Source organism: Phymastichus coffea, unplaced genomic scaffold (genome assembly GCF_024137745.1).
Source record: "Phymastichus coffea isolate CEN01 unplaced genomic scaffold, Cenicafe_Pcof_1.1 PCOF00171, whole genome shotgun sequence".
Classification (NCBI taxonomy): Eukaryota; Metazoa; Arthropoda; class Insecta; order Hymenoptera; family Eulophidae; genus Phymastichus; species Phymastichus coffea.
The window spans coordinates 66,750-88,136 of record NW_026706982.1 but is presented as its reverse complement, the minus strand read 5'-3'; the positions used below and the strand labels follow the sequence as shown (position 1 = coordinate 88,136).

The 21,387-nt window shown below is 36.7% G+C and overlaps 2 protein-coding genes across 9 annotated transcripts; one reads left to right on the top strand and one right to left on the bottom strand.

Moving 5' to 3' along the window:
* Window positions 1-7,539: 7,539 nt before the first annotated feature.
* On the bottom strand, window positions 7,540-13,308 carry LOC131673289 (facilitated trehalose transporter Tret1-like). Of its 3 annotated transcripts, none has more exons than XM_058951181.1 (3): window positions 13,154-13,308; window positions 12,505-12,654; window positions 7,540-12,429 (listed from the first exon to the last, which is right to left on the bottom strand). In XM_058951181.1, exons 2-3 carry the CDS (start codon window positions 12,575-12,577, stop codon window positions 11,126-11,128), a joined length of 1,377 nt encoding a protein of 458 aa, XP_058807164.1. In that variant the 5' UTR covers window positions 12,578-12,654; window positions 13,154-13,308; the 3' UTR covers window positions 7,540-11,125. The 3 variants fall into 3 exon arrangements, with proteins under 3 accessions (XP_058807164.1, XP_058807166.1, XP_058807165.1); XM_058951183.1 differs by having other exon boundaries at window positions 12,505-12,670; window positions 13,154-13,287; XM_058951182.1 differs by having other exon boundaries at window positions 12,505-12,705; window positions 13,154-13,254.
* Window positions 13,309-14,028: 720 nt separating this feature from the next.
* On the top strand, window positions 14,029-20,511 carry LOC131673288 (facilitated trehalose transporter Tret1-like). 6 transcript variants are annotated; one of them, XM_058951176.1, is made up of 6 exons: window positions 14,029-14,662; window positions 16,187-16,307; window positions 16,400-16,564; window positions 16,805-16,859; window positions 17,502-17,677; window positions 17,748-20,511. In XM_058951176.1, the coding sequence occupies exons 5-6, from the start codon at window positions 17,590-17,592 to the stop codon at window positions 19,052-19,054; spliced, it is 1,395 nt and encodes a 464-aa protein (XP_058807159.1). In that variant the 5' UTR covers window positions 14,029-14,662; window positions 16,187-16,307; window positions 16,400-16,564; window positions 16,805-16,859; window positions 17,502-17,589; the 3' UTR covers window positions 19,055-20,511. The 6 variants fall into 6 exon arrangements, with proteins under 6 accessions (XP_058807159.1, XP_058807161.1, XP_058807163.1 ...); XM_058951178.1 differs by having other exon boundaries at window positions 16,761-16,859; XM_058951180.1 differs by lacking the exon at window positions 16,805-16,859 and having other exon boundaries at window positions 16,434-16,564.
* Window positions 20,512-21,387: the final 876 nt, after the last annotated feature.

Sequence of the window (21,387 nt, the reverse complement as noted above, 5' to 3'; positions counted from 1 at the left end):
CGGTTGCGCGACTGCTGCAGCGGGGGAGAACTCTTTCTCTTCGCTTACGGTTGAACGATGACGGCAGCCACAAGGTCGCGATTTTCCCGTTTTCTCGCGATGCACAACCGGTCCACGACGGTTTCGCCAACCCTCGTGTATATTTCCGTGTACCCGTGAGTCGGGTTCCTGCCGAGGTGAATCCTTTTTGTTATTTATTTATTACCTTGTCATATACAGTGCCAGTCATTTAGCTTCGCGCTCGAATATTTCCTTCCTCTGTCGTATCTTGAGTTTCACGTCGCGCGATATCAACCACGCAACTAATTAAAATTAACTGATAATCATTACGAGTGCGTATAATATTCAAATTTCTATATGAACATGTAAGAATCGGTGTAGCACATGCGTCAATTGCGACGCTAACGTTTCAACATATCCATGAATCACTCATAGATGACGAATTACCTTGTCTTGACAAGAAAAAAAAAAAAAAAAAAAACACTCGAACCAATGTCACTTGCGGATAGTGTACGCAAATACATCAATTAAAATTATCAAAGTAACAATAGTCGGAACGAGCGATGGCATGTCGTTTATGTATATGTGTGTACAGGCGATTTGACAGCCGGAGCGAAACTGCGTATTGCTATTTTTAGGAAAGAAAACAGCCTCCTCCTTATCGCTTCGTCCACGCGCTCGCGCTTGTACCGCGAGTTTAGCCTTCGGTCGAGCATGAGCGAAGTCTCGAAGCGTAAAGATAGACACGCGCGGCTTTCGAGGATGCCAATCATAAAGCTTCGTTCTCGGTTTTCGATTTATCCTCAATACCGCTAGCGCGACCGCGGCACTCTCTCGCTCTCACGATGCCACTTCCATTTCTAATTTTAATCTCAATGAGAAATGAAACTAATGCATGCGCGCGGCCGCCTCGAGGTGTGATTCACGAGCGCGCTGATAATTTCTCTCTCGGAACGACGACAACGTAGCGCCGATTTGTCCGCATTGCGCGTGCCGCGCGCGCGCGTCACCTCGATTCGGACGGCTTTTCTTCTCCTCGACGCGCGGGGGAAGGTCGCGCAAGAGCCACGCGTGCCCGATAAATTGCCAAGATGAAAAATAATAATTCGCCGCGCCGATCGTCGAGAGCCCAAGCGGTGACGCTTGACAAAAGAGAGCCACCGAGTTTTACGACGAGTGCCGCGCGCGTTTTAACCGCCTCTGCGGTATAGACCAACTTCAGCGGCGGAATGCCCTTGGCTGGAGGATGTATCGCGCACGTGTGTGGCTTTTATGGGGAGTAGGTGAAAACGAAGTCAAGGGTAAATGCGAAGTGAGCAAAGCTCTTTCGCTGCCGACGAAGGGCAGATGTTGTAAGTTTCATTCCCGCTTTATTGAAGCCTATCGGATTTTCTCGCCTCGCACCCTCGATGCCCCTTTTTTTATCTCCTTTGCTTCGAAAGAGATTCATGTAAGTTTTTCTTTTTTTCTTTTTACTTTGATCGTCGAACGTTTCTATTTTGACACGTTGAACATACGAGTGTACATTTTAATTAGTATGAATTCATGAATTTTCGAGTAGTAGTTATTAAATAATAAATAAAAATCTTAAAGAACCAATGTGTGCGTCCAAAAAAAGCGATGAATAATTACATTGATAAATTAACAAAGGCACATTTATTTTTAGCGCTAGTCCAATGCAAACGTCTAAACAGAAATGCATTTACATAACATAAATCATGTAATCGTCCGTAAGGTATAAATATTTTGACGAAAAAATTGTTTTATAAAAATTAACTTATTAATAACTTTACGAAAAATAGCGCTTATCTTCGAAACTTAATTGATCAAGGATCCAACCTAAAAGACCAAAAGCAGCCCATCAGCATGGACACGTGTATTTTATAAAACGCCTACTTCCGAAAGAAACAACAAAAAAATTTTCTAGACAGGGAGACGTACGAATGTCAGAGTAAAAAGTCATTTTTCTCGAGTCGAAATTCCATTCTTATATATTCTCTCCCGACGAAAGCGAAAACGTGTCTGCGGCTTAAAAGATGACAAATCGCCTATCCTCGGCGAATCTCAACCTCCTTTTTTCCCCATTCTTTTGGCATGCGTATATCTTTTTCTCGGACGACAAAGTACTAAAAGAAGAAACTTTCGTCAAAAAATCTTTCTCTCGGCTCTGCTTTTGGTCGACCTGTTTGTCATTGCCTCACCCTGCATGCTTTATTCCTTTAGCTACTTTAAAAAATATAACGGAGACGTGAAAATAATCATCATGAGTTCAAAAATCACCACTGTAAACATAATTTTATTTTCTTTTAGCGTGTACCAAGAGGATCGACAACCTCAGACTATATTACATACCGAAAATATTAGCACTATTATATTTTTTTAAAAGAAACCGAGAGAGGAAAATAGTAAACAAGTACATTTATTGAAAATTCAGCTTTGAACGTGTTACACAGTCAACGTATATCCACCCTTAGTTTTAGTCAGCAAATCCCGGATAAAATTCGCAAATGAAGGCTGGGCCATCATACTCGGGAAGCTAACCGACGTGGCAAAAGGCCCTTTCACTTTTTCTTCTCCGAAAGAAATGCGAAAGACAACCACCCCCTTGCGCGCGTGTTTACGAAAGTCATAATAGTGCTTGGCCAAGGCCGAGTGGGCTCGGGTGTGGTTATATCTTCTCGCAAAACGCTCAGCGTGGTGTCGTCGCCCTGGTGTAAGGATCGCGTTGCCAGGGAAGAGATCCAAGGTAAAATTAACAACGCGGCCTTGCCCATCCTCTCGCCCTCACTCGCCAAAGATTGATGGTCCAACCGAGAAATGTTATTATGTATATGAGAAGCGCCACTTCCGCATTTGAATATCATTTGCCGTGCGAATGGGAAGGCGGGATATTGTTTGTTATTTACCTCGTGTCTTTCATTCTAATGGCCATAGCGTGATATGATTTCGTAGAGGGGGCTGATTTTTAACGACTTGGGTGGAGGACGCCTCTTTCCAATGATTTAGCCGCGTTCGTTTTATGCAAATTCTTTTTTTTTTTTTTTTTGCCTTTTCTACGTTGTGTCGTCGCGGTGCCTTGGACATTTTAATGGGCGGGTGAAGGTGAAAATCAAATCGTCCCTGTCTTCAACGCGTTTTTTCTCTTTCAGGGAATATTTCAGAAGTGTTGTCACGTTACTCACGTTACTCCTGGAAATTCCGCTGTACTGAAGGTTCGACAGAAGATTTTGGAATTGAAAGTCCGATTATGAAAAAAATAAGTTTTCCGATCAAGATTAGGCTTTGAAACTCTACACTGTTGAATCCAATTGAACCACTACAAAGACAATGTCGATTCGTAATTGTTATCTCTGTTCGTCATACAGATCAATCAATCAATCGAATGCATGACGATGATCCAAACAGCGATAGACAAACGGTAATAAATCAAAGGACCTGTCTCCTCGTCGGATGTATCATCGCGGACCCGTAATGTTTTTTCTGTTCTTAATTTCAGAAGAGGAGGGGAAAAAGCTACGCCCGCGTGTCGCGCAATACATAACGTGCGCAGCTTCTGATTTACAACGGACTTGTTGGGCTCGTCTTCTTCGCGCGCAACAATGTGACTCAGCACGCGGCAACCGATATTTATCCCTTACTAACAATGACCCATTTAAGCCTCACGGTCTTGGCCTCGGCTAGCTCCTAAGTCTCCCGCCTGCTGCCTGCTGCTGCTGCTGCTGCTGCTGCTCGCCGGTGAGGGAACGAAATCATATTTTTCCTTTTCATGAGGAGACCCAAACAAAACACTCTCCGACCCCATCTTATACGCAAGGCCGATGCGGCTTACATGTTTTTTTCTCTTTATGCTGGATGGCTTCTTCTCTGAATTAATATCATTTCCCTGTTGATTTTTTAGCGCTTTAGACGAAAAAACTAGGTTTTAGCTTATTCCACTAAGGGTCTATTTATATTTTGATTGGTGCGTGATAAACGCCTGAGGTTATTTAAATTTGATAATTAGTCTTACATAATTGGAGCAGTTTCCAGTTTCCTTGAATGATGTCAATCGCATGAGCTATCTTTTAACCGATTAAGCAACTTTTTAACTGGTATAATTAGTATGTAATAAAACGATTCTGTGTTCCTTCGATTGGAACAAATAAAAGATACCAATAATATTTTTTTGTGGATGTAATTTTTATAAAAAATAGTTTATACATTTCACATTTTATCTAGTAAAATTATCTAAATGTTGCTTTTAATATGCAATGTAGAATGTTTCAATTGCTATAAATAAAAATAGCTCAAGCTAAATTTAGTTAACGTCAATTTTTTTTCCTTTTTTTTTTTATAAATTGTCGAACGTTTGAAACATCAAATTTATTTCGGTTGATACGATTGCAATCTGCATCTGTATCGAAAGTGCGCCTAAGTTATTCGTGTATAAAAAAAATCTAAGTAGCATCGAAATGCAAAGTTGAATATTATATTTTGAAAAAATGTCACGGCTTGTTGTGGAGGGGTCATAAAGTAAAATGAATTTTCATTACGATGAATCCGGTAATTAGATAATCTAATAGCGCAGCTTGTCTTCTCGAAAATCGCATGCAGAGAGCGAACTTGGTCTAAAATTGAGGCAAAATACACGAAGGCAACAATCGACGACAAGGTTGTAGAGCATCGCAACAGACAGCCCTAAAAAAGCAAATGAATTCCCTCGCATTCCTCGATATATTCCCGCACAATGCCACACACGCGCGCGCACACACACACTCACGCACTCGCGTCGGTATTATAAACGGAAAGACAGGCCAAGGTCGTTTTCGGCACAAGCATTGAGCTAATTGACGCCGCCTCGTTTTCATAGCAAAGAGATGCAGTAATATAAGAAAGCCGAGCGTTATACAAGCGCTCGCGGGGCCAATAGACGTCATAAATAATCCCCGCGCGGCGGCGGCGGCGGCGGCGGCGGCAGCGGCGGCGATGTTCTTTTCACTTTCGTTCGCGCCAGCAGTAAGGCAGAGCAGTGGAGCGCTTGCGCGCGTGAAAATCTAGGTCAGCGGGTCAACGGGCCATTGGCCGTGTTCCACTTTCCAGTTTCCTTTCGCTCTTCCTCGGGCCGCTACCGCCACGCGTGTACGTGTGTGTGTATTACGCTCAGCTGCCACAGAAACAGAACCAGCGCGCTCTCGCTACGATCTATTATACTGGGTCTTAACGGATCATCTCGACCTTTTTTCTTCACTTGCTTCCTTTCTTACTTGTTTGGGTCTCTCTCTCTCTCTCTCTCTCTCTCTCTCTCTCTCTCTCTCTCTCGTTTGCTCTTACATTTGCTCGCGTGATGAAGGCTTGGCTGAGATTGACAAACTTCGTTGTTATTTATTAACCGAATTCTTTTCTTTTTTGTCTACTTTATTTATGAAAAGTATTCGTGTCGCAAATGAATGTTCAATTTTTTTTCACCACTCGTTAAAATTATTTAAATTGAGACGTATGGAAATTGTTTATTGTAATGATGCATTGTATGCAATTGGGGTGATAAATAATAAGGTGGACAGGGCCTCGCGAGGTGTCGACAAAAATTACAGGCATGGGAGCGCGAAAAAGGGGAAACATATTACTTATATACCAACCCGAGCGACGCTTTAAAAACGAGAGCGCATGCATAATTTATGGACTTGTATTATACTTCTTGGCACTTTCTGCGGAACGCGTGCCGGGGAAAAGTGCAACGCTCCAGTAAGAAATCTTTGAACGATATGTATCACTGGTATATTTAGCAGTTTTTGCTGAAAGACAATTCTTCATTGAATTGATCTCGCTGTCGTGATTTCGCTTGTTCTGACCGAAAGCAATTTTTTGCGCCGATTGATTTCTTCATTGCTTTAAAAAGTAACAGTGAAATTTACGGATTTTTCTCACTTGTTCTCGAAGTGGGGTGGATTGAAAATTTCAACGACTTTTCATCTTTCGGATTCACTTCCAAAGACAAACGTCGATCGAATGTTTTCGGATGTCAAAAATTTCTCGAGGGAAAAAAAAAATGTATTTTCGCGCAATTTACAAATTTCACACAACAAAGCTCGCGAAGCGAAGCGAAAAAATGTCTTTGAAGCAACAAACTCATCACTTGTCAAGGCAAGTATACGGTAGTATGCACAAGACTGCGTAACTACGCAACGTCATTACAATAACTCATTTGTCCGATCTCTTTTTCTGTGCTCTTCGTTTTCTTCGTTCTTTCTTATTTCTTTTTGAGGGCAACGCGTCAATTGAGATAGACAGGAGCCCGGAAATCCAGCTTTCACTTTCCCTCGCGCGCTCTCCCTTGAGTACAGTTTCACACGTTCAACATAAAACTGCCGCGCGTATATAATACTTTCCCCTTTGACACGGTCGCGCTTGCTCTCGATCTTCGAAAACAGAACAAAAAAGAAACACAAAGGATCTCGTCTGCGCGAAATGGGGTTTTTGGGTTACACGCTCACGCAAGGATGCGCGGACAAGTCGGCCAAAACGGTTTAGCCGAAATCGAGTGAGTGAGAGAGAGAGAGAAAGGAGAACTCCTACACAGCCGCTCTCACTTTCTTTTGCGCCTTTCACTTTTGTTTGCGCTCGATTTATACGTATTTTTCTTTGTGCTGTTTGCACGAAGAGCGAAGAGCGCTAAATGCACTGCGCGACGCGGATAATTCGACGCTCTCCTGCGTGGCTAATGATGGGTATTATAGAGTTGAGTATCGGCGAATACGGCCAAAGAAATGATGTACTCATTGAGTCATTGTTCATTTTCTGCGATTCGCTACTGTGCAATTCTTTCTAATTGCAATATCGCCTACTATTATTACTCGAATCCTACCTTTTAGATCAAATAAAGAAAACGCTCTCTCGCACCTAACTTCTTGACAATTTTACGCTAAGAAATAGGTTGCAGTTTTTGTTTTAAAAACACCGATGAAGTTAATGCAAATTTCGGAAATTAAAATACACTGCAAATTTTTATTTTCACATCGGTATAATATATTAAAAATTTATATTAAAATATAATTGGATAGATAGTTTTACATTTAAAAGATATAGATCGAAAAAAATTCAGCAATACTTTTACACAAAGAAACAAAGAAAAAAGATTTCTGAATAAATCGCACACAGTTATCCACTCGCAACCGTTGTCATATTCATGTACAGTCTCAACCAAAAAGAAAAGAACGATCGTAAGTACATACGATAAGACGTACTTCGATATATATACGCAATGACCGTCAGCTCATCGTCCTCGGAGAACACACGTAATTGATCCTAGCCAGGCGAAAATCGAGTGTTCTGCCCATTAATATTACGTAAAGTCCTCGGGTGGTCCTCGACGCTCGCACACGAGTGTGTGTATGTGAGTGAGACGAGCTTCAAGGCGGTAGCAGGCGGCGGCAGCAGCTTTCGCAACACGTGACGGCAGCTTTCTATTTCGAAAGGTGCTCCGTGGAACATCTGCTGCCGTTGTTGTCGCAAGGTTGGTCCAGACAACGTCAGATCCTTGGGAGCTGCAATCAACTTTGACATCGGTCAAGATTATATCCCGTCTATCTATACGTAGGGATGTGTTAATGCGGTACACTTCTTTTCCGAAGGATGACCCGATTTTAGAAGTCGTCGCGCGGCCTTTGAAAGCGAAAATATTTACGACCCGTTTATTATCCTTACAACAAACGTTGCTTTTTTTTTCTTTTGTGTCTTGTACATGGCCGAGGGCTGCGTGTTTTGCACCAGCGTTTCTCTCTCGTCATTTTCACTGCCTCGCACACGCGTCCGAGCACTTTCACGTTTTCACTTTTTCCTCTCTTTTTTGGGGTCATCGCGAGCGCCTGTGCCACGCGCCCTTAAAAGTCGACAACGATAGATTACCAGAGTAATAGAGAGAGACTAAACGCCAATAATCGTAAATACACAAAACCATAAAACTCGCTAACAGGGGGAGCAAGCCTGGCATACCTACAGACGCGACTTTTTTAACTGTGAAAACGAGACGACTTTCCATCTTTCAAAATGGAAATTTATGGATGTTATTTTGGGAAATCATTTATGGTTCAGATTAAATTAAGAAATTGCAATATGAACGTTTTTCCAGATAAAATATATCAAAAATTAATATTTCCGCAAAATGAGTTATTGCTAAAGTGATATCGTTGCACAAATCGAAAGAGAGGAATTTCAAAGCGTTAAATGATTAGTGCAGATAGCACTCAATAGAATAAATAATTTACAGCCTAGTCTCCTAAGATTATCTGCGTGAATTCCATTTTAATAGCTCTAATACGAATTGGCGCGCAGAATACACAGCTAGGGTGCGAATAAATTCAGTCTTGCGTACTTTTATACTCTAGACTTGAATTTTTCGAGCGAACAATCAACTAACGGAATCTAGAAGTAGGCGATGAATTTAATGGATGTCTACAAATAAGTGTGTCAAAGGTGTGATCTCTCCGATCTACTTCTACAATACTGATCCTATGATAGTCAATTTACTACATTGTTGTCATTTCTATAATCATTATACAGAAATCACGTAGAAAATGACAAGTCAAATGCAAATTCAGTCCCGAGTTTATCTATCGAATGATTTTTTCTTATTTGAAATTCTATAAACGCAAGCATTAAATAATAAAAAAATTTAGAATAAGTGTGTACTGTCTGCCAAATGTTTTTGCAGCAATCATTTTCAATACCATTTAAATAATTTACAATATTTCAAAATATTGAATAAGCCTTCTGATAAGCTTGTGATTAAATTCGAATATAAACAGATCAAGAGATAGATTTACAATAATTAAATATATAGCTAGTAGACTGCTTGAGAGTTTTTTTTTTATTTTTTTGATAAGATTATACATCAGTACTGCTAATCTCGACAGATTTTCGTATAATATCGAAGAAAGAAATTCTGTGTTTTTCATTGTACCATACAATCAATTGAGATAGATCGTTCATTCTTCGTTGCGGTTGTCGTTAGTTTTAACTTGTATCGTCACGATGATCGATATTTATAAATATAGAATTAGTTTGAAGTAACCTCATGAAATAATTTAAGGATTGGTTTCGATAATAAGTAAGTAGCAATTACAATTAAAATATAAAAAGCGTGAGATGTGCTCGTGACAAAGTGATTGTCAAAAACAGATCTGATCTGTAATGGAAATAGACGATAAATATAAAAACAAAGTAATCCAGACAGATGTTGCCCAGTGCGCGTATGATCTCGTAAGACAATGCGCAGGCGCGTCGTTAAATTTTATTATCCGTGTTTTATAGCTGGAAGGTTTCGCTCTTCTACACCCGGCGCACACCTCTTTCCTCGGGAATCCGGAAAAAAATTTAAAATTTTTTTTTAGGCTAACCTTGATAGCCATCGAGTTCTACGTTTTGGTATTCGTAATCGTTGGTAAGTGACATTCTATACTCCCTGTCATATTTCCATATAGCCGCACAACAGTTTGGAAGAGAAACGAAGAAGTAACACTGCGAGTGATTTATGTTACAATGAGATATCCTTGAACTACATCTTTTCTATAGACACGTGCGTAATAAGAGCGGCTTTTCAATTTTACATATTTCTCACGGCAATTTGCGTTTGAATAATAATGTTCAAGTGAATTCACGCCTGCCTATTTATTATTCATATTACGTCGACTTCTATTTTATCGTTCGAGCGATTTTTGTTTTTCAACTATGTATATACTATTATTGTCAGTAGATTCGTTCTAAATGAATGTTGATCGTGAATGATTGCTGATCTGCGTAAAAGGAAAAGTAATTGCAATGAAGATGTTTTTATGAATTTTTTTTGCGCATTATTGAATCTTAATATAAATTCTTTCAGAATGATCGCAGCACGATGAACGAACAAAATAAACGATTTACAACGCGTCAGTGATGTCTTTTTCTAATCGCTCTCTTCTTGTATTTCGAATTTTATACTGACAATTGATTTAATCTGAAATACGATTGTAGTTAGTGACTAAGCTGTGTAATTTACCTATTTCCTGCCTATAAATATTTGAACCATCGGATGACACTAATTAATAAGGTTAGTGGGCCATGAACGACAGTCGTCACCGGAAAGAAAACGAAGCCTTCAAAAATCCACATACACAGAACGGTATTAGTGTTAGCGCCTGGCTACCGGCCCTCGCAATACAAATATACTGATACTCGGCAGTTGGCAATTGCGAAGCACGTGAGAACTCGGCTCGTGTCACGGCCGGTGAGTGTACTTGATCTAAGGGCGTCGGCGCGACTAAGTAGGTCGTGACCCCAAAATTACCGTTCGCTAGGCGCATTAGCGGCTGCCTCGAGGCCGCTAGATGCGAAGAATGAGCGATTGAGCGAGAGAAAAAAATTCAATGTCAGTAACGCCGGCGAGTTCTCGCGCGCTTGGCCATAACTTACATTTCATTGTGAATGTTATAAGCTCAATTACGCAGCGTTTTTACTGACCATGACAGACGTTTCGGATGATACGTTATAAATATGGCGAGGGTAAAGGACGCAATGGCGTTATTTACGCTACGAAGAAGCGGCTTATTTTTTTTTTGCTTAGATTCAATTAGCCAGAATGTAATAGTCTTCGTTATCTATTCTGAAGTCGCTTGTACTCGTTTCACGTACAATGGATTTGTTGATTATTAAAAGAAAAGATCTATCGATAAACTTGCACGTACTGTAGAATTTAATTTCCACATAACAATTACTTACATCGCGAAATATATAATCAATAGGTGTGGCTTTGGGAAAAAGCTGCTAAATACCATATTATAGGCACAAGTGTAATACTGTTAGAAATACTGTCAGGTTGTCGATTATATTATAATAATTGAACTATTACTCTGTAATAAAAGATAATTTTATGACAATAAGAAAATGTACATAATATAAGACGCAATACAACAGCAATACAAATAACACGTTTTTTATTAATCTACTCGATTAATTTTTCATCTAATCTAATCTCATCTGGCATTGTACCGATAGTTATATGAATTATATGAAACACTCGAATAATGTGGTACGTAAGACGAGTTAGCATCAACAGGTGACATCTACGAGTAGAAAGAAGTTATCATCGACGCGGTCGCGCGCTCAATGATTCTACCTATTTTGTGCTCAACTTATCTTGAATTTCTCGGAATGACTTTCCTTTCGTTTCCATAATGAGAAATAGCGTACACGGAACCCCTACGATTGATAAAATAGAATGTATCCAAAAGGCGTAAGCTTCCCCTGCCAAATCAATTATCGGCTGGTAAGCTTTCACAACGAGAAATCCAGAGGAGCTCGCAGACAGACTTGCAGCGCAAACGGCAATGCTTTTGATGTTTTCGGGAAACATCTCGCTCAGCAGCACTCCGGGCACCGATCCATAACCTATTGGATACGCGATCAAGTACACGACGAGCGAAGTGATCGGTAACCATTGAAGAGCTTTCGCGTCATGACCCAACGTGACTAGATAAAAATGTAATCCCAGCGCGAACAGAGCTATCGCTGTGCCGACACTCGAGATAATCAATAGAAATCGACGACCCAATTTGTCAATCAAGGGAAACGTCGAAAAGGCTGCTATAACAGTGATGATATTGGCGTAAATCACGCATTCCTCCGGCTTCAGCGCCTCGAATTTCGCACTTTTCAATATGATCTCCATGTAAAACATGACGTTCATGTAACCACCGAGCTGTGGAAGTGCAAACACAAGCATAATCACGAAAATGGATTTCCTCACAACCGAGAGCTTTAACTTTTTCAGCTTGTCCTTGAAACCCTCGCTGTTTTCCACAAAATTCATAATCTCTTTCAGTTCTTTTTCCGAGCTCGCGCCACGATAAAAGGCAAGGGATACTTGTGCCGCCTCCTTGTAACCTTTTTTCACCAAATAATATGGACTGTCATCCAGCCAAAAAAACAATAAGATATTCATTATGGTCAGTGTCAGATATATGGAAGAAGTCACTGTCATATTTAAATACGTCTCGGTAACTATTCCCATGACGATACCCACTGGATTACCTATGGCTCCAAATGCTATTAAAGTGCCACGAATTCGCGGGTCTGAAACTTCACCCAAGTACATTGAGAAACAGCAAAACAATATAACAGCGGCTATCCCAAAAATTAATCGTGATACGTAAATCCACATGATGGAGTTTGCGAGAAGTAAGCACGTCCAACTGATGCCCATCATCATCAACGATATTATATTCGTTCTTCGAGTACCTACGTATTCTATAAGAACGCCAGTCAAAACTGCACCTACAGCCGATCCAATGCTCACCAGTGACGTCATCCACGATACGTTGGACGGCGTTGCCTGTATCGGAGAATCTTCGGACAGCAATCGGGCGTTGTTAGGGGACGCCCAGCCGATTCCAATGCCCATTTGCAGCATGAGCAAGAATACTGAACGTTCGCACAAATTTTATCGTAATTGAAATCTAGCGCGCTTATGTAAACGCGTTGAATAACGATAAATACCTGTGAATGTGGCGATCCATTGTACGAGGTTGCTTCTTTTTGGCTTATAACTTTCCTCTTGCCGTTTCTCCATTATAATGCTTATTTGTTTTACTGGCAGCTTGATTCTCACGTGGAATCAGAAGATCGCATACTTCGCTGATTGCTGAACTAGACGATCATAATACTTTCATTCAGTTGAAAGTCTGTACGCTGTCGTGGCTATCATTTTATTATAATGCAATTATATCGCATGTCAATTATCATACTATGTTATAACTAACATCGATTGTATTCACCGATGTTGATTTTAGCTTGAAGCGAGTCGTACTGAGATACAGTTGGCGAAGAAATAAGCGAGCAAAATTATTCCGTTGATAAGTTGTGTTACGTCTATTTTATTACAAAATCACTCGTTCAAGGCTGCATTTACAAAGACAGTTTTAATTTCTTTTTATATAATGAGATAGAAAAAAAAAGGACGATCGTCGGCAGTGCACAATGCGCGCGGAAATCACTTGCGGTGTAGCTCTAATTAGAGTACTGCGATGAGATGGGAATTCGATGAAAAAACAAATGAACAAAAAATATATCGATTAAAAGCTAAATACTCGGCGTCGTTGAGAAGCATTAAAAGTTAAGCCGCGAATCTACCGATACTGAAACTTACTTTGGTCTTGTTTATTTTCAAGAAAACTGGGGCTCGAGCAGACGGCTTTCCGCCGCAGAAGACGTAGAAGCAAGACAGACTTGGTTGATTCAATGTTGAGGACGGGAATGAAACAATAGTAGCAAGGATTGCCGACTGCGGATATTACGTGCGAGACCGAGGAGAGGAGGTAAATGGCCAATTGGCCGGGGCTTCGGTATAGCACAAATGCTATCTATTTACGCGTTACGTGTGTTGACTTTATAGTGACAATGATGAATCGTCAATTTTTCGGTCGAAAGTCTTTAATTTGTTGCCTCCTCCGTGTAACTAGACTATTATTCTCTTTCGAAACGCGGCGTACATGCGAGACATTAAAACACGATGGTAATAGAAAGACGTATCATTTAAAAGTATAAGATTAAAAATCGTGAAATTCAAGTAAGAAAAGTAGCGGCTTTTGTTCTGTTCGAGTATAGTTATCGCCATTGAAACTCAACGTTGTTGTCAATTGCAATTACTAAGCACAGTGTTACTATTAATTTATATTTATTGAAAATATTCATTGCAATCATGCAGATTTATCACGAAAGAGACATTTGCTTATTATTTGTCGCATAATTTTTTATAATATAATTATCCAAGGTTTTTCAACGAAACCGATGCTTACCGCGGTAATCAAAGGTGCACAGATTATTTTATCTATATATTAGTGTAGTTAACGTAGCTTCAATTGCATTATATATATGTGTACACGTTTCTCAGTCATATTTCATTCGATAACCTTGAATATTTTCATAATTAAAAATTATATTTACTAACGTTAACACGTAATTTCACTTTTATACTGTACATATCAAATTAATTACTATCACAACAATAAAATCGGTGTTCCGGATAATCTAGCGTGTCAATTCAACCATTAATTTATTTACTTTAGAGAATTGGCAACAAGTATTTGGACGTGACAAATTTGGCAGCCAAAATAATACGGCAGATAACAGTTCTTTTCTCAAATAAAAGAACGGTTCAGTCATATATATGCAACTGAAATAATATGCACCAGACAAGGTAGCTCGTCATATTACTAAGTGCTATAACAATATTTAATTCGTAACGCTAATCGGTAAGGAAGACAGGTAGCTAGACAGCTTCCAAGAAAGAGAGACAGAGAGAGACGTAATCACACCAATCTATGCTAGTTTGAGTGTCTCTATACAAACACATACACACACGCGTACGTGCACTATCAGAATCTGCATTGTACACCACGACAAGCCCAGGTGCGTTATAAGCGCTCAGAGATACAGCACACGCGTGACGCATAGCGCATACTTTTGCTGCGCGCGTACTAATGTAAGCTTGCAGCTCAGTTCTTTTAAATATCGTATCGTTGTGCTTTCTTCCATAATACGCGCTATTGCATCCGTTAGAAATATTATCAGTGACAGGTGAAATGAATATTGCTTGTTGCTTTTGAACTATTTTTTCTTTACCGTATGCAGTGTACTTGGAACGGGATGTGTTAAGGTATCTATAATAGTGTGCAATAATTTTGTTTTATCGTACTCCAGCACTTTCAAATAAATTATAAGTGTGCGAATGTTACGTGCTTATTGATAAGTCGTCAACAAATTCAGGTTTTTCCATGTGAAATAGGTCGTTTTTATCATACGTAGCGTACTAGTGTGTATAAATCATTGACGTAACTTAAAATGTAGACAGTTTGCAAAATGTAACACAGGGCGTCAAACATTTTGAAAATATTTAATTGTCAAACATAGAACCGGCGTGTTTAAAATAAATTTAAATTTACAAAAATAGAGCTGTCTTATTTACTGACACACTTTGCTGCATAGTTATCTATTTGTAATCTAATCTAATCTTTGAACAATTAAAATAATTAAAATATCGTTCATTTTTCATTTTTTAAATCCTGGCAGTGTGCAAGGCTATTTGTCTTATCGACCGCTTAATTGAATAAATAAACCTCTTTCATATGAGACCGATAAAACATATGTTTTTAATGAAATATTTGTTCGGTTGGTGATTTTAATTTTTTGCTATAAGAAAAGATTAATTGAGAATTTTCATTTGTAAATACTAATGTACCAGTGATTGGGCTCAGCCAGTAAAATATAATATACTACATAGTTCTCAATATGAATTTATTAACCATCAAACGTATCGTTAATTATATACAACGACATGGTCAGCTGAATGACAAATATCAATGAAAAATATTCGGACTAGTATTCATTTCAAGTTCATATTTGAGCGATATTTATCAAGATTAAATTTAATCAGAAAAGAAGCAGAATTTAATATTGATAAAATAAATTGACGAATAAAATATAATACTGATGGCATAAAAAGAAAATGAAAAAAGTGCATTTTGGAAAAAACTTATAGGTTATTCTGAATAATTTGAGGACACAATGATTCTATCAAGGAAGCTGTCTATCAAGAAAATTCGTAATTTCCTGACGTATAAATATATTTTTTAATTATTTCCTATTTTGTCGCTAAAATTACTAGTATTATGGAGTTACATAATATATTTTGTGAGCTTCTGTAATTTTATTTTGGGTATTAGAAATCAAATGGAAAATTAATTATTTTCCTTTAAATTGAATAGCGAGCGAAAATAAAAATGCCAAATGGCCCTGACTATTTAATTTAAAATACTCATCTGATAAATATTCTTACCGGCAGTTTGAAATGCTATACATGTACGTAAGCATCGATAAAAATAATTAAATCTTCTTTATAAATGTAAAAGTTTTAATAGAATTGTAGATAATAATTTTAAACAAGTTCACGAATGTCATGAATTAAAACATGTCGATTCAGGTGAAACTGATAGTTTTTTCCATCAAGTATTACATTATAGAATATAATAAATGAAAAATTAATGATTCATCATTGTACACGTCTGCAGCCGACGCACATGTTACATACGGCTTAACATTTTTATTGCACACTGAAAGCTTCGGACAATTTTCCACTTACCTTCTTCATTCTCGTACGTGCGTATATTCATTCTTGTCGCAGACTTTGCCGGAGTCATTCCATCTCAATTCTAAACTGTGGTACAACGAAGTTTATCTTGTTTATAACATTTAGGATGAAAAGCGTTCTATTTGAACCCTATTTCCATTCTAATAAATCTCAAGTAAGTTCACTGCCAAAACTCTTAGCCTAATTTTGAATATTATAGTATATTTTCTAAGAATTTTATTCAAGTTTTTTAATCCTTGTGCCAAGTTTAGCAGTGTTTAAAGTGATTTGTTGGTCATAGTTTATGAATGTTGTACAAGGATTGCGATGCAAAGTAATTGTCTAACGCAAATTTTACTACCCGACTGGATGTATTTTAACAACTTCAAACCAAACGAACAGTGTGTTGTGTACGTTTCGTCACAAAGGACTGTAAGTAACTCGTTTCTCATTAATTCTTCATCATGTAACCTACATCAAATAATGTAATACAGTATTTTGTGTTTATTCATGACATTTTTCTTTCACAAATAATGTAAAAATGACGAATCATTTTCAAAATTAAATGTTCCATTAACACCAACAATACTTTAACATTACTACAAGTAGGTTTAAATGTTCATGATAGTCTTAGCCTGACACATTTCAAATTTTGTTTTTAACTCAATAAAGGATTGGACTAATGCATGGCTCGTAAATCTCATGTTGATAAAAATAGTAGATCTAGGTAAGCTTTTTGCATTCATCATGTCAATAATAAACGGATATATTTTTTATCATTAGTCGGCGAAAAAATTAAAATTACACGTATATTACACCTCCGGAAAAATGATGAATAGATACATACAAAGGTCCATTTGACATCTAAATTATCCTTATAAAAATGTTTATGTCATTTGCTATTACTCATACAAGTCTTTATAATTTTATTTATAAAATATTTTCACTTTAGCTTGGATTAAAAGATGTGTATTAAGTTTCCGAAAAATAATAGATAGAAATTATTATAAACAATAGTACGTCGAATTTTTTTTTAACTTTCAAATCATATTACTCAATCTTTAACGAAGATATCTACAAGTTTCTTTGTAACTCTTACAAAATTCCTTTTTTCAAGGTATTTTTTTACGGTCGTGTAATTTTTTTATGGCCATCCAATGACCTAATAAGGTGATACATTGTTTCACAATACTTGATTTTCAGGAAGCCTAATCCTTTTCATATAATGCTAACTACCAGTTAAAGGTTAAAAAGTGTGCTAATTTAATCGCAATGAACGCAATCACATGATAAATATATATCACGCCTTTATGTAATAAAATTGAGTGATACTATTATCTTATCTAATAAACTATAAAATATCATATAGCGAACTCGACTTCTCACACTTTGTTATTTATGCGTGAAAACTGGACAAGTAAGAAGTTTTCAGCATAAATAGTTAGTGGAATATTCAGATGTCGAAGATAATGAAAGAAAACCATGAAATCAACCATGATCAATCAAAAACTAGCAACTTTGTGCAATGGATTGCAACCTTCGCAGGTATTTTATATAAAATTGAACACTTTCCCGTATTACGTGATAGCGCTGTAAATTTCTGTAAATGTTGTAGTGTTTCTGCTTGCATTGCAAGTGGGAATTGGAATCGGCTGGGCGTCGCCTAATAACGCTCGGTTATTAAAAGACGATTCTCCAATACACGCGACCACGGATGATATATCTTGGATGACTTCTTTAGTGTCAATAGGAGCAGCCATAGGCGCTATTTTAGGAGCAATCGCTGTTGAAATTGCCGGTAGCAGAAGAACGATCTTATTGACTTATGCACTTTTAAGCATCAGCTGGATACTGCTACTTGTTTCGAATTCCGTCGAATGGCTCTATGCGTCGCGCTTTATCATGGGAATCGGCTGCACTTTGCTGTATTGTTGTTTTTCTTTATACCTAGGTGAAATATCGGATGCACGAATCCGCGGCAGCCTTATCTCATTGGCAATTATAGGATCTCCATTTGGCTGTGTCTTGGGAATAATCGCTGAGACATATTTAGACATGAAAGTGACTGCATCTATATACCTAGTTTTAGGCTTGATTGGTATCTTATTATTTTTTTGGTTGGACGATACTCCGTACTACTTAATCAAGAAAAATGAAAGAGATACTGCACTGATATCGATTAACTTTTATCGTGGCACTAGTTCAGAAAAGGAATTGGACGAAGTTATAAGTTTTGTGGAAAATAGTGCTGATCTCAAAGAAAAACTCAACATGTTGAAAGTGTCAGTCGTGAGGAAATCAATTTTTATGATTATGTTGGTATTTACACTCCCTCATATTGCTGGTTATATGAATCTTATGAGTTACATGCAAACTATACTTGAAAGCTCTAAGTTTGATTTGATAAAACCGGAAGAGTGTGTTATTTATGCCAATATTATCACTGTAATAACAGCATTTGTGACATTCAACTTGATTGATAAATTAGGACGTAAAATTTTATTAATAATATCTAGTATTGGCACTGCCAGTGCTTTGGTTGCATTAGGAACTCATTTTTATTTATTAAAATCGGAATTCGATGTAGAAAATTTGCAGTGGTTACCAGTTGGTTCCATTCTATTTTACTTAATTACGTATTCCGTAGGCTATGGATCTGTACCTGGTGCATTGTTGAGTGAAATGTTCCCTGAAAATATAAAAAGTGTAGCTGCTTGTGCAGCTACTTTATCTGTATCGTTTTTCGGATTTATTGTTGCGAAAGCTTATCAGCCGATAATAGACTCTGTCGGTGAAGCCTATGCATTTTGGATACATGCCGTGTTAGCATTGTTAGGAGTACCGTGTGCATTATTTATGATTATAGAAACAAAAGGTAAAACTTTTCAAGAAATTCAGGACAAGTTAATGAAAGGACAATGAAATGAGTACATGTAAAAAACCGTGCCATTTTTTATTCATGTATGGTGTAATTGTAAGACATTTATTTAAAATAATCATTTTATCGCAATCATTTTTACATATTTTTGTAAATACTATTATTTTCTAATGTTATAAAATTTATATTGTACCATTTATTGCATTAATCTATATAAATTATTGATTATATTTGCGTAGAGTCTGTAATTAACAAATACTCTTATCAAAGAAATTGTAAAAGAGTGAATTAAATGCAGCATATTAAGTAGATATAGTTCTAGAAAAAATAAAAATTGTAATCATACTGTATGTAGCTAAAAGAAATTAGAGTTATATTTCATCTGCATTTACGTTATTTCTGATAGATGTGATTTTGATTTATATACTCACTGTATATTCGACATTTATTATGAAACATATTGAGCATCACACACACACACACGCGCGCGCGCGCGCGCACGCGCGCACACACACACATATATATTTTTTAAATAAAATCTATGAATTTTAAATGACTTGATTGGTTAGTATGTCTTTTCTAAAAAGTTAGTTGAACCCGAAACGTAAGAAACGTCTGTATAAGGCGGATTAATGTATAAGCTTCTAGCGCTTTCGTAGTGAACTCTATAATAAATTCAATATCACCAGCGTAAGAAAATACATCAAAAACATTCACATTATTATTGAAAAAATTACTTGCTTTTCCTTGAATTTAAAATAACTAAAAATGTGGAATTACACACTTTTAGCTAGGTATATTGGAGTATGAAATATATTCATTACATTTTTAGAAAGCCACGTTATTTATAATAAGCGGTACATAATTTAGATATATTTTTTACGTAGGATACCATGGCGCTATAAGTTTCATTGTAAAACCTATCTAAAACACGTTAGAAACAAAAATCCAACATATTTTTTATTTTTAAGAAAGAACATTGAACGCTGTGAGTGTAAGAGTACAAAATTCTGTGAATAAGATGTATATTTTTTTTTTACTCCGGTAAGAGATTTAAAGAACTTGACAACATCATGTCATTTCATTCCAAGTATAACATAATTCAAGAATAAAGTTAGTTAGACTGTTTATCTATTTTTCAACATTTAGCATTTACACTCAATATGCATGTAATATTATTAATAATATAATTTAATAATGATAAACGATCTAAGTGAACTAGGATATAATAAATGAAACTCGATAGTAGACGAACGAGATAGAAAAACTCAAGATGTTTTTACTTTATAATACCTGCTCCCTAATAAAAAGGTGAATTGTGGCTTATGATTTATTTGAATTGTATTATTGTATCTTATGAAATATCAGTTTAATATCAGTATTTGTCAAATAAGTGATGGATGGTTCTGTCAAGGAAGTGAAAGTATGTTCTTAAATCAAATTGTTTGTTGGCCAGTACTATCAAAAGTTTCGGACAGGCTCATTGTCTAAATCTCAATCCACGAAAAATCAGAGGAATCGAAGCACAAAACAATAACGTAAAAATAAGTTTTGTTCAATACTAACTGAAGTTTCATACAAGCTGATTAACTAAATCTATCAGTGAAAGATATCATGGGGAATCCGAATACTGAAGAATCGCGTAAAAATTACATTAATAAAATTCAACGACTAACATTATTTACAGGTAATTGAATTTTTATTAATTTATATTAATATCAATAAATCTATCCTACCTTTAAAAAATGCCGAGTTGCTGATATTTAGTATTGTGATTGGTTCATTTTTAAAAATAGCGCGAAATGTTGAATTTGATTATACTTTGAAACATTCATATTATATAAATCGAACAAGAGGTTTATATTTCAACAGTAAATTCAATTTATAAATAATCGATATGAAAAATAATATGCAGGAATAAAAATATGCAGTTAATAAATACAAATGCAAATTTAGTAAACAAAATAATAAATTATTTAAAAAAAAAAAGAGGTCTTTAAATGAAGCTGGAATTAATAAAAGAGATTAGATATGAATAATTTAATATTGAACTAACGATAATTCTTTCTATCGACATGGAAAAAATGATAAATATTTATTTATTGTCAAAAAACACTATATCTGATAGTAGTGTACTTATAGTGCACATTTAAAATGTTACTTTGAATGTTCAAAGATGTATAATAACTTTTGTTAAAAAATTTATGCAATTTTAGCATTTTTATGTTATTTGTAATTGGGATTATATGATGGATGGGCTTTGCCAATTTCATTTGGCTTCTACCCGAAGAATCACATTTACAAGCTACAACGTCTGATGGATTATGGATAATATCAATATCTTCAATTTTAGCTGAAATCGAAGTGATTTTCTGTT

What these genes read in the sequence shown, in the direction of transcription:
- LOC131673289 (XM_058951181.1), bottom strand. Translation starts at nt 12,577, where the DNA reads ATGGAGAAACGGCAAGAGGAAAGTTATAAGCCAAAAAGAAGCAACCTC. An exon ending in ATGGATCGCCACATTCACAG is followed by an intron (nt 12,430 to 12,504) that starts GTATTTATCGTT and finishes GCGAACGTTCAG; the next exon opens with TATTCTTGCTCATGCTGCAA.
- LOC131673288 (XM_058951180.1), top strand. Translation starts at nt 17,590, where the DNA reads ATGTCGAAGATAATGAAAGAAAACCATGAAATCAACCATGATCAATCA. An exon ending in ATGGATTGCAACCTTCGCAG is followed by an intron (nt 17,678 to 17,747) that starts GTATTTTATATA and finishes TAAATGTTGTAG; the next exon opens with TGTTTCTGCTTGCATTGCAA.